Source organism: Haliotis rufescens, unplaced genomic scaffold, assembly GCF_023055435.1.
Source record: "Haliotis rufescens isolate VD_foot unplaced genomic scaffold, xgHalRufe1.0.p SCAF_19, whole genome shotgun sequence".
Taxonomy (NCBI): Eukaryota; Metazoa; Mollusca; class Gastropoda; order Lepetellida; family Haliotidae; genus Haliotis; species Haliotis rufescens.
Genome location: NW_025963879.1, coordinates 5,745,894 through 5,758,877, shown reverse-complemented (window position 1 = coordinate 5,758,877; position 12,984 = coordinate 5,745,894). Strand labels below are relative to the sequence as shown.

General features: G+C 40.9%; 1 protein-coding gene across 2 annotated transcripts in view; it reads left to right on the top strand.

Annotated features, from left to right (window-relative positions):
* LOC124148419 (uncharacterized protein C20orf96-like) overlaps window positions 1–12,984 on the top strand; it is a 161,186-nt gene that overhangs the window by 65,254 nt on the left and 82,948 nt on the right. For both annotated transcript variants that reach the window (XM_046519503.2, XM_046519504.2), the window contains exon 5: window positions 8,812–8,911. In XM_046519503.2, coding sequence (XP_046375459.2) covers window positions 8,812–8,911 — 100 coding nt within the window. The remainder of the gene's footprint in view (window positions 1–8,811; window positions 8,912–12,984) is intronic.

The window sequence follows — 12,984 nt, the reverse complement described above, 5'->3', positions numbered from 1 at the left end:
ATTAGCGCTATGTCAGTCAACCACCATCGTAAGGATTTGGCAGAAGAGGATTTGAAATTCCATCACTCAGAAAACACTTGTCCATTCGAAAATCCACAAAAACAATGTCCCTACATCATTGAAGTCAAACTTGATGAAATTCATTACAGAACACGGACAATTAAGAAAATCATACACGACCCACTATGTCTGGGCCACGAATGTCTCATTCCATTCACATGCTGGCTTTGGAATACATGAAATCTTGAAATTGACAGGTCACACCATGCAGGATAGGCCCTACCTCGTGTAAAAAATGTCCGGCTCGTCTGCAGGCTAAAAAGCGGCTGTTCAGTCATACTCAGTTCCATTGGTAATCGTTTTGTACCAGCAGGCTCGATCATTCCAAGTAAATCTACAGGTTAATGTTGAACCACATCATAGATCGGGGTTGTCATCTTGCTTACGGAGCAACAGAGAATGTAAACAAGATTGTCAGCCATTGACAGCTGTGAGGTGTGAGTAACCGTGATGTAGGTCAAGTTCTGCCACATCCAATTTCGGGGTGGAGAGGCATTTATTTTGATGTTATTATTGTTTACTGGGGGTAATTGCTTACTAACTAATAACACTTACACATGTTAAATGTGTAATAGAATGTTAATTCAAAAAGTTTGTTGTAGAAATATATTTGTTTAGCATTTTAAAACCTTTATCTACAACCTGTCACCCCTACAATAGAAATGATGTCATGTTCGATTTCCAAGAAATGACCTCTCTCACAACTTCTGAGAATATTGACAGTCAGTCCACAGTTTACAACAGTGTACAACAAGTTGGTAGAGATTAAAATATCTGTCTTTGGACTAGGTTTGGAGTGTTATTTGTCAACTTCCTTTGAAAAACTATGTGTTTTGAACACTTATTTTGAACTACTCACGACTATGGTGTTTTTAGTCTTGAAGTTAAGTAATAATTGTTACATATAACTACCTGTGACCACTTTTCGGAATGTTCTAAGCTTGCGGACATGTGTGCCTGTGTTGTAACGCGTTGCAAGAGAGCGCCGTTTTCAAAGCGTTGTTGGCGTCATGGTAGAATGAAGATAAACCTACTGTGTTTTGAAATGTGATGTAGTCCAATTGGAGAATAGATACCTCTTTATATTAATTTTGAACCGAGCGCTTTAGCTTTTAGTAGGTTTATCTCCTAAATAATGTTCAATTTATCGTATTTTGCTAAATTTTGCTATATTTGCTAAATTTTGCTATAATTTGCTATATTTTGCTTAGCAGTTGATATATTTTGCTCAGTAGTTGCTATAATTTTGCTGAGCAATTGCATAAGCAGCTGGTTGGTCAGTTTTTAATACGAGCTTACAGTGCTTCGTTTCCGCTAACAGTTTTCTCACTTCATCTCGCTCGAGCTTGGTAGAAATAACCTCATTTTCACGTAGACAGTCCTCAAATGAATCTCGGTCTTTGCAATGAAACAGGGCTACCTATTTGGTCTGCTCTCTGAGATCTTTCAGAACAGAGTTGTATTTTTGAGTAAGTACCCAAATGCTATGCTCCATATGTCGTCCGGAGAATGCTAAATATGAAAGCATATCTTTCTTTTTGGTAAGTTCTTTACTCGCACTGCTATCATCTATTATAAAAAGGGTTGATTCTCCTTTGTATTTTTCATGACATACTTGTAAACAGTCTTGTAAACGATCACCCGGATCAACTTTGTACACCCCGGGATCATTCATTACCCAATCTCTTGATAGGTATGTTTTATTAACGTTTATAGTCGGGCACAAAATAATAATATGGGCGAAAACATCCTGATAATGACTTTGTAAAATGTCTAGAATAAAAGCTGTTTTTCCGCAACCCTGTTGCCCGCAGATGATAGCGCAGTGTGGTTCTTTTGGTAGAAGATTATTAAAAGATCACTTGCACGAATCTTCCATTCTGTATATTAAGTTGCGCATCCATAATCACGTACAAATATATGTATAATTTACCAGCCGTATTGGCAAGCTTCGTTATCTGTATAGTAACACCCTCACTGGCATTTTCTATTCTCCGCCCACTACCGTGTAGTTCGTGGTTCGTCTGTGGTTCGCATGTCGAGCCATAGCGCATACTTCGTGGTAAGGAATTCAGCCATCGATACATCCCCGAGAGACAGATCTTTCATGACCTTGTTAACTTCTGGACTTCGTTTTATAGAAGGGAGTTTTTTAATCTCATCCCACTGTTGATATGCTTGAATGCCTTGACTATATAGTTGATTAGGCACGCCCTCGATAGTCAGTTCTACTTTTGTAATCTTGGGATTGTTGAACTTCTCGGTATCTCTTGCAAATTTTTCAGAAGGGTCCTCGAACAACATTAAAATACCCTTCAACGATCTCGTGGGGATGTTTAGATTGCTATTCCACGTCGTATCTCTTTTGTTGTGATCTTTCGGTGTCGAAGCATGCGATCGTACAAAATGGCTAAACTTCCGGTATACTGGTTACGAATTTGTCTGGCTAATTCAGGATCTGTTATCATATCAGACTCCAGTGAGATATTGTCAATAGAATAGCAAGTATCATCTTCAGTAGCTTTGATTACTCTGCTGTAGTCATTAAAAGTGAGTTCGTATTGTAACCTATCGCCTAGGGATGCTTGATAGAAGGGCATGTGACTATCTAGTAATTCAAAGTTGAGTGGAATATAGAATCGGTTACCTAATGCATCAGCAACAGCCTTATCTCCTACGACAGTATTATCACCACTATCAGCACCTACACGCAGTCTCTGATTACAAATACCTTGGTACTGTAAGTTTCCCATTCTTTAGCCGTTCTCATGAGATCCATGTAACAGAAGTATACATCGCTATCGTCAATACTCAAAACCTCATTACCACTAATTTTAATTGCAATTTTCTTAACAATCGCATGACCTATGTTCTGAACGAGCTCTCTGTTAGAGTCCGTAGAAGTCAAATTAATTGTAAATGATAGTCGTTCAGTTCCTGGAACTAACACATCATGAGCGCCTAGATTAGGAAAGCGAACCAGAAGTGTTTGATTCTGATCAATGGTACTCGGGTTATAAGTTATAGTTACAGACTGGCGAATTGCTTTGACCCCTAATGGATTCGGAAGTCTACGTTGTGGGTTTAACTTGCGTCTGTATTGCGAAGACATTGTTTATATTGAAATTATGTAACCTTATGTTTAATATAAAAAAATGGATGATTTCAATCTAGATAACATAACTGATACCAGTACAATCGAAGAGGGTACTGATGAAACCAGCTTTATGAATCTTAACGATGAACTTTTGAAACCAGCCGTTAATGATTATTACGATGCCTTAAAAGAAACTCCTATTGGTCGTGACTATTCAAAGTTTATGATAGATAGTAAAGGAATATTGCAACTGCGTGGCTCTCTGGATATTGATCTTATGAATTCTCGTACTCGTAAGCCCCTAGCCTTGTCTACGATAGCCAGTAAACATGGCATCAACATTGTTCGGAATGAATTAGGTTTGGAGACTACTCACAAGAAAAACTTATTGCGTAGACTACTAAGGTTCTTCAGACTGTGCGTACTGAACTCAGTGCCATAGATAAAGAGAATTTGGATGAACACTCGAAGCCTGCATGGGATGGACTCGGAGAAATCTTGGATACCTACTACGATAATTCCATGTTACAGCTACCATCCTCGGGGCTCAGTATTAGGGAATTACGAGGCCTTGACAAGGCAAACAAACAATGCAGGGAGAACTCATCAATAATATAGCCAAACTATCTGAACTCAACAAGCATATAGCTTATGAGAAAACAAAACTTGAACAGGCGGGCGATGAATTCAGTAGACGCCGCATTGCGGAAAGATTGCGTAACTTAGAAGATGAAGGATCGGCCCGCCAACATTGTTCAGAGAACAGGGTATAACCATTGCCAGTATTTTTACCGCATTGGGATTAATTTTAACCGACTTTGACTCTCGCGTTATCCGGTGGAGGTGGACCACCCACACCGCCTACACCTCCTAGTGATACAAATGGTGTAAAAAGTGGATAAAAAAGTATTTAAAAGCATTAGGAGAAGCACTGGGAAAGCTCGCTGGGAAAGCCGCATCTGCACTTCCCGGTATAATGGGGAGTATTGTATCCTGGCTCTTGAATTTATTAGCTAAGACCACCACTTGGCTTATTTCAAACTTGTGGGCACTGATCGTAGCAATTGCTGGGCTGTTGTACTTATCCATTAAAGACTATTTATCCAAATCATGAGTAAACCAGCCGCGACTCCACCTACTATAAGCGCTGTTTTTTCATTGATATCTTTACTCGAAGAAATAGTAAATTCCTGACAAATACGCGAACCTATTGTACGGATTATTTGTGGAATTCCATGCTTGATCCTGCGGTAATGGGGCACTAATTTCTATAAGTATACGTCTCATCTGATAGAACACAGGAAATGATAAAACAGACTTATTTAGTTCAGATCCTGGGGCATAAAGAGATACACCACATCCCGTTGTGGCACACCATATGGCAAAGTTTAACTGGTTCTGCCAAAATTGCATTGGATTGTGGAACCAATCATGCACCATTTTATCGCTAGTTGCTGTGACCCTGTATTTTTCAAAGATATTAGGGAAATGAACAAAAGACTTAGCACCTGAGGCACTTACTAAAATCGACTGATTCATAATGTAAGTTGATTTCATATTTAAGTTATGATATAGTATCTTTGTATATGTAATATGTATGTTACACTCCCAGGAATAACAGATGGTCAGTCTATTCAACTACTTCATACTATCGATAACTCGGCTGGGCAGCTTGAAGTCGCTCTATGCGATGCAACGTATTACCTGCGGTGGACCAATATAAGTGCTGCAAGAGGTAATAATGAGATATGGATAAATGGAGACGTGCACACTATATCTGATGGGTATTACAGTGTATGCTCACTCAATGATGAACTTTTTAAGCCTTTTGGAGATAGTCTCACCCAAAATGAGTCGAATGGGATGCTGATTTTAAGCACTGGAGAAAGGGTTGTAATTCTTTACGAGAACTTAGCAGATACACTTGGATTTTTTAGACAAAAAGTAATAATACGACCCAACAAAACAGAGCTTGGAGTTAAAGTGCCTGATTTAGTTCACTGTAAAGAGTTGTGCATCCATCTTGATCAGATCAGTACAACAGATAATATTCAACTCAAAAGTCCTTCAACTCTGCTAAGAGCTATTCCAGTCAAAGATGAAAAACAATAGCGGTAGAACGGAATCTTTCACATCATTACAATATAAAAAGTTAAAACAGGGTTTTATTTCAGACCACAAAATTTCTGTATTAGATGTAAAACATCAACCTGTACATATAGGATACTTGAGTGTAACACTCCATATTATAAATAATGGTTGATTCATCAGGCCCTGGAATGCATAACCTTAGACAATACAATTGCGCTTTCCAATCTCGGAGACACAGAAGGATTCAGTAAACCCGGTACCGATGGTAAGTTATACGTTTTACACTTACAAGATAATGTATACAAGCGGAAAGAAGTTGTATTCACAGGTAATCTAGGAGATTTAAGTGATGTCGACGTTAGTAGACTCAATAAAAACACTTCATACAATCTTACTCGCAATGATGATAATAAGTCGACTATGGTCGAAGAAAAAATGGAGTGGCTACTGAATATCGTCATTACCCCACCATATGTGATGACGGGTAAGGGACATTATTTAACTAAGATAATGAATAGTGGGATCGTACACAGGGCTTATATCCCCTCAACATAAAACGAAAAAGTGTGTTAGTCACTCCCCTGCCAGAAAACCCAGGTCATATGTTATTGAGTCCTCCAGCATTAAAAAATGTTAGTTTAAATTTGGTTTCTGAATTCAATGATATAAAACAGAACTTGAATGCTATACCTGATCTTTCTACACTTGTTATTGAAGTCTTGTTTGGAGATGCACCAGAAGATGCCTTCGAGATATTACCAGGTCTATTAATTAAATGGCTTAAGAAACACGAGCGTCAATGTGGTAGTATTATTTATATGGGAGTGTCACCCGTTGCAAGCCTTCAGGGGGTCCAAATTATTAAAGGTGAAAACATTTCTCTTACTAAGATATTCATGCCGTATAATATACATTGAATAAGGCCGATGTATACTCTCAAAACATTTAAGCAAGACCAATTGAAGACTATTATATGATATAATAATATACATTAGGAGTTTATATCCGGTGCTCGATGAAGCATCTGAAAAGATGGATACTGTTGATGGATTTCGATTACATCAAATAAGCGACATAAAACATTGAATAGAGAAGGAGAGGGAGTTGAGACTTGGATTGTATAAAAAGTATTGCAGAGCTGTGAATGTTCTCACTTGTAACGGCTGGCATGGGACTCGGTGTAGCCGGGGTTAGTTTATTATCAACTATAATCTCCGCGCCTATCGTACTTGGTATTGAAGTAGCAGCCGGAGTCTCAGGACTGGCAGGAATAGCGATAAAATTTATTTCTCGTAAGTTGCAAAAGAAAGCATTAAAACATAATAATATTCGGATACTCGCCAAAGCATAGTTGAACAGCATTGAGGATCATTTTTCAACACCACTGGCTGATTGTAAGATATCCAAGGATGAGTGTTGTCAGAACTAACCAAATACAACGCAATGAAGCAGGAGATTCGATCCAATTCTCGTAAGACCAGTGGTATTAGCGAAGACGAGAAAAAAAAGTTCATAGAACAGGGGAGACAACAAGCTCGTCAATTTTTCCGTGCCAAAACCAAAGAACTGGTTGGAGATTAAAAATAGATTGTTTGATCACATTTAAATGAATGCTTACATAAGTCTATAATAATGGAGAATTACAAGCCAATCAAATGGCGAGAATTACCACAGGGTATATATTATATCAGTGATGTCAAACCAACCAAATACGGTCATCAATTGTTTCTTTCCAATTTCGAAAAAGAGTACATAGTCTGGTCTCCTAGTAAAATGAACGAAGAACTTAGTAAAAATATCAAACTTCTTCCTCAGTATATAACTCGTTGCTGGTAAGTATATTTGCCACATTGTTTGTTTCTTTAACCAATCCTTGGCCACATCTTTAGATATCTTAGCCGCAGTGGCTAATTTTTGTATTGCTCCTATACCTGTCCAATATCCTCATGGGCTATAGTAAATTTTATCCATTATTAATTGATATTGATATTGATGATTCTTTTTATACAATTCATGACGGTCATTGAATCACATCATCATTTTCACATAAAAAATTTCCCTCTGTAGTGGCAGTATTTGGTATATAAATCTGGCTCCAGTGGGGTTGCGGCAGAACTGTCATTACTTATACTACTTGACTCGTTAGAAGTCATATTTGAGGAAGTTTGACTATTAAATGTCATCAAAACGTTTTCACAATCGAAATACATGTAGCGTTGGAAGTCCCTATTGTTCCATACGTAAAAAAATATCCTGCATACCACCTGTACTAAAGTGCTATGCTTATGATTCTTATAATTTTAAGTATATATACAGTGGACGCTGCAACTACAATAACACGATATTTGAATATATTATTCCTGATAAAATAATAATTTCAGATACAATTTCTACCGACCATTGCATCAAAATTCTTTGAAGTTGTATCATTGGGTACTTTTTAACTGAAACACCAGTAGATTGGGAGGAAACGTGTGCACAACTGATTGCCATTTCTAAGTTTACGAAATACACATGATAATCTCTGCATTTAAAACAATGCCTTGGAAGGCAAGAAATACAACTTAAATGGTAAATCATCATGTCTAGTGATGTTTTATATCAAATTTCATACTTTTATTGACCAAGTTTGTTATACCTGTTTATTCACCTTAATTCACTGAAGGGATACAATCTTTTTTCTTGAAAGCACATGTTAATACTTGATAAATCTTTTTTTACACTATGAATCATAAACGACTTCTATTCTAATCTTTTTTTTAAACTCTGAAACATGCATCGTAGATTGTGTTAGGTACTCAGAGCATGTGTAACTGTATTGTTGGTCATATCTACCACCTACGACTCGACCTTCGTTAAACTGCTGATCATCTGTAATGCTAACCCGAAGGTAGCGTTGTAGCGAGGGATCACTGGAGACATGGTTTTGAAGTGCATGTGCTGATACACTCAATATTCCGTGGCAAACATCTTGTTGATTACTGTTCTCAAAATGAATATATATATATATTGAAATGTCTAATCAATATCAGTGGCATAATTTGATGTCAGAAGAATAAACCCACACCAATGGTTTGCTCAAAAGTGGTGCGGTGACTCCAGACACTGAGAAAGCCAGTATGAGCAGTGTAGGGTGTTCATCAAACAAGCTCATCCTTGTTCCTTTTTGCATCAAGGCAGCTTTTAAAGAGGAGGTTCAAGGGACAAATTGCATCATTCATGTGAGATGCTTGTGGCTGGGTGCTGGTTAATTTGATTGATTGATTGAACATGTGGTATATGATTACAGATATACAGCAATATCCAGGAGCTACAAAGCATGATCGTTCTTGGAAAATAATCTTAAATAGAAAGAATGTTTTGTTTTACTCTCTGCAGGAAGCACAGTGATTTCTCAGTGGAAATACTGGTTTTTATGGCTGTGAATGCTTTCCTCTAGACATGAAACATGTTTTTTAAGGAGATGTGAGTTTTCCATACATGTCAGTAAAAAGGATGTTTGACAGAAACATGACACAAGCCATTGAATAATTATTTTTTATGACTTAACTCCTATTTCTCAGTCTTGATGAAAACATCCACCTGAAAAATGCCATTGATTCTGAAGAGATGCACAGCCACGGCACTGTGAAGGCATTCTTGAGGAAATATGAGAAGTACAGGGTAATTCATTTTGTTTGTTTTTTCATCAATGCTGAATATACCTGAGGTCAGTCTAAGCAGAAATTACACCCAAATATCCTATGTCATGATTGCAGACATTTTGATATTGGTGACCTTATATTGTGAAAAAATATTGTCTTTCAGAATGAGTCAGGTGAGTCTTGAGGTGATGCAGAAAATATGATTTTGAGGAATCCTAATGTCAATGAATGTAATATCCATGAATGCTTCTTTGCAATATTGTACAGGAATTTTGTCATCAGTCTGTTTTTTGCTATTATCAGGATACTTAATGTTAGCTACTCTAAAAGAAAGAAAAATGGGTTTTTCAGATTAAAATCGATGTTTTATTGGTCTGTTTTCAGTCGTACAAATGGGTATGTCTCATACCTCTAGTCGCACATTTAAAAGGAAGCCGGAAGCTGGAATGTAAACATTAAACTTGTTTCCGTCCGGTTGCGCACGCACCTCCCTATGACATGTCACAAATCTCGAAGAATAAGCCATCAAGCAGGACTGGACTGGATTACTTCCCTGTGGGGATGGCTGGGTGGGAACGTACGACTGAAAACAGACCAATAAAACATCGTTTTTAATCTGAAAAACCCATGTTTTAGTCTGTTTTCAGTTGTACAAATGGGTAGAATTTGACGGAACACTGGAAGGAGGGTCGGGAAAGTAAACAGGAAGTGACCTCATTCACGTCGAATGTACCAAGTTCCTCACCCCTGTAGTGACAATAGAACATTCGACCAGATGCACGGACGAGACAAGTTGTTAATCACGAAGGCATAGCATGGTTAATGCTCTTCGACACACAACTAATTATCGATGCAACAGGACAACTGCACGCGCCAGTTGAACTGCAATCGAAGTGTGGTCGACGTATAGTATAGTTACAGAGCAACTCGCAGTATACAAGGTAACTAAAACAGCATGTTTAATGCTCTTCGACCCACAAGTAAGTATCGATGCGACAGGACAACTGCACACGTCAGTTGAATTGCGATCAAAGTGTGGTCGGCGCATAATTTAGTTACAGAGCAACTCACAGTATACAAGGTAACTAAAAAATACGAGCAGTTCTATAAAGTATGGGAAGACGATGCATACAACGAATAACCATAATAAAACAGCCAAAGTACTGCACGCAACAAAAACCATAAGAATGCGTACATTCACCAACAGTTTTTATTGTAACCTGTTATCTGGCACGAAGTGTCGAGCAAAAAGTCCAAAGTGAATAAAGCACAAATTCACTGTCTTTTCTGGGAGATCTGTTGTGCCACTACGAGTGGACCAAACTGTGTGCTCATGTTGAAGCTATGGCTCGAACTTCGTGGAGATGAGAGAAGGTGGGAGGTGCGAGTCCTTGCGCCTCGTAAGCTCTGAGAATGACCGCTCTCAACCAAAAGGAGAGAGTATTACGTGTAATCTCTTTCTTTGCATTGGTTGAGAACGGTATGAACGGCGAAAATGTTGTCGTCGCTGTTCAGATCGCTGCAGGTAAATACGCACGAACTGGGCACAGGGTGAGAACAGCGTGATCATGAGGGCCCATAATGGCAGACACGGAAGGAATGTGGAACATTCTCGAATCTTGGCCAGGAAGTTGATTTTTCGCTTTAAAAAAATCCCATCTGAGACCAAGATGGACTTTGCCATGGTTACGCTGATCGAACGTAATCCGATCGACGTCAATGGCATGTAGTTCCGATACTGTCGCTGCCATAGCCAGCGAGAGAAGGAAAGCCATTGTCTGAGACAATGTCGAACGCGACCTGATCGAGAGGCTCGTAAGTCTGACTAGACAGGTTGCGCAGAACGATATCGAGGTCCCTTGGCCAGGAAGTTGATTTTTCGCTTTAAAAAAATCCCATCTGAGACCAAGATGGACGTTGCCATGGTTACGCTGAGCGAACGTAATCCGATCGACGTCAATGGCATGTAGTTCCGATACTCTCGCTGCCGTAGCCAGCGAGAGAAGGAAAGCCGTTGTCTGAGACAATGTCGATCGCGACCTGATTGAGAGGCTTGTAAGTCTGACTAGACAGGTTGCGCAGAACGATATCAAGGTCCCAGGCCAGCAGTCGGAATTAATGTGACTGATCTTCAACCATGATGGCACGTCAAATTTTCTGCAACTCCGGTATTTTAGTGAGCCTGTCGCCCGTAGGAGATGCACCACAGAAGCCAAAGCTGCCAGATAAGTCGAGATCGTCGACCCTTTCAGACGCTGAGATGACCGGAGTGATAGTTGTGAGGATAAAGAAGGAGGTCGTCTCGATCTGGCAATGGGAACGGTGGCTGATCGATGATCTGAAGATGTTCCGGGAACCACGTTTTGGCCGGCCAATAAGTCGCGACCAAAACAGCTTGGCCGTTTGACGAACTGTCTCCAATATCGATGGTAACAGCGCCGTTGACAGAAACGCGTAAGCGTCTAGACCCTCCCACGATATCGCTAGAGCGTCGTGGTCCCAGAAGGGCCGCCGACCGAGTCGTTCCCTGTTTGTTGATGCAGTGGACGACTGTGGAGTTGTCCGACTGTATCATCAGCCGTTTCCGACGGAATCGAAGTTTCCAGAACACGACCGCCCGAATCACTGCTTCTATCTCGAGGCAGTTGATGTGGAGGACCTTTTCTTCCGAAATGCGCTCCCCAGCCTTCCAATGATGCGTCTACGAATAGGTGTAGTATGAATGGAGGCTCGCTCATAAAGACGCCGTCGCAAACGTTCGACGGCTGGAGCCACCACTCCAGATGACAACGTAGCTGCGCCGGAAGTGGAACCAGGAGGTTGGGAAACTCCAGGTGGGGGTACAGCAATCTCTGCAGCGGACGAAGTTGAAGACAACCTCGGCGAATCAGGTCTTGAGCCGATGTCAACAGACTGAGGACTTCCTGCCACGTGTGCACCGACGCTGGGGCATGTAGAAGTCTCGAGGTACTTTGACCAGATTGACTCCCGTCTGGAAGCGTATCCCGATGTACTGTAGATCCCGAGTTGGTACCTAGTCCGACTTTTGAAGGTTGACGATCCACCCGAGTTACCGTAGTAGATTCAGGGTGGTCGTTAACTCTCCTTGATCTGTGTGATGAAGTCACCCCCTACCGGTAGCTCGTCTAAAGGTAGTAGACTCCAACGACGGTGACAGCGGGGGAAGGGACCTCGCTACCTCCCCCGCTGGCTCGCTGTCGACAGCACAGCAAGCGGTTGTAGCTGGTGACGAACAGCAGTGTCCATGGATTCCAAATGCCTGTCTACTACAAGAATTTTGGAGGGCGCTGGTTTCTTGAAGAATAGCCCCCAATCCAAGTCCCTGCTCATGGGTGACGAAAAACGGCATGCCATAGATCGGGTAACGCGATCGAACAGGTGGTTTGCTGAAACTCTGCCCCGGCGGAGCAGAGGCAAAGTTCTGGTCCATATCGTGAGCCATGACTCTGAAGACATCGGGAGGAGAATACTGAAGAGACTGCGGCATATCTCCGACCTTAAAGCCAGCATACGTCGGTTTGTCATCATCTTTTGATAACTCAGGCAAAAAAGTGAGATAGCCAAGCCATAGCCAGGCTGTCGTCACAATCCATCGTCGACGTCGATTGTGTAGACGTAGATGAAGGTACTGGTGTACTGGTCGATGGTCCATGGACCTCCAACGTAGTCGAATCCTTCTTGGTCGACGAGGCGAGTACCGCTGTCGTGATCTGGGCTATCAAAGCCAGGTCGATATGAAAGTGAGACGAGGGTGTCGATCGGTCATTATCTCTACGACGCTGTCGTCACAATCCATTGTCAACGTCGATTGTGTAGGCGTAGATGAAGGAACCGGTGTACAGGTCGATGGTCCATAGACCTCCGACGTAGTCGACGTGGTCGAACCTTCTCGGTTGATGCCGTCAAGGCAAGTACCGCCGCCGTGATCTGGCCTATCAAAGCCGGGTCGATATGAAAGTGAGACGAGGGTGATGATCGATCATTATCTCTACGACGCTGATCCCCCCAAAAATCCCTTCGAGAGCGTCGCACGTCCCCGTGGGGGACGAGGGCTACGATCTTTAACTGTAG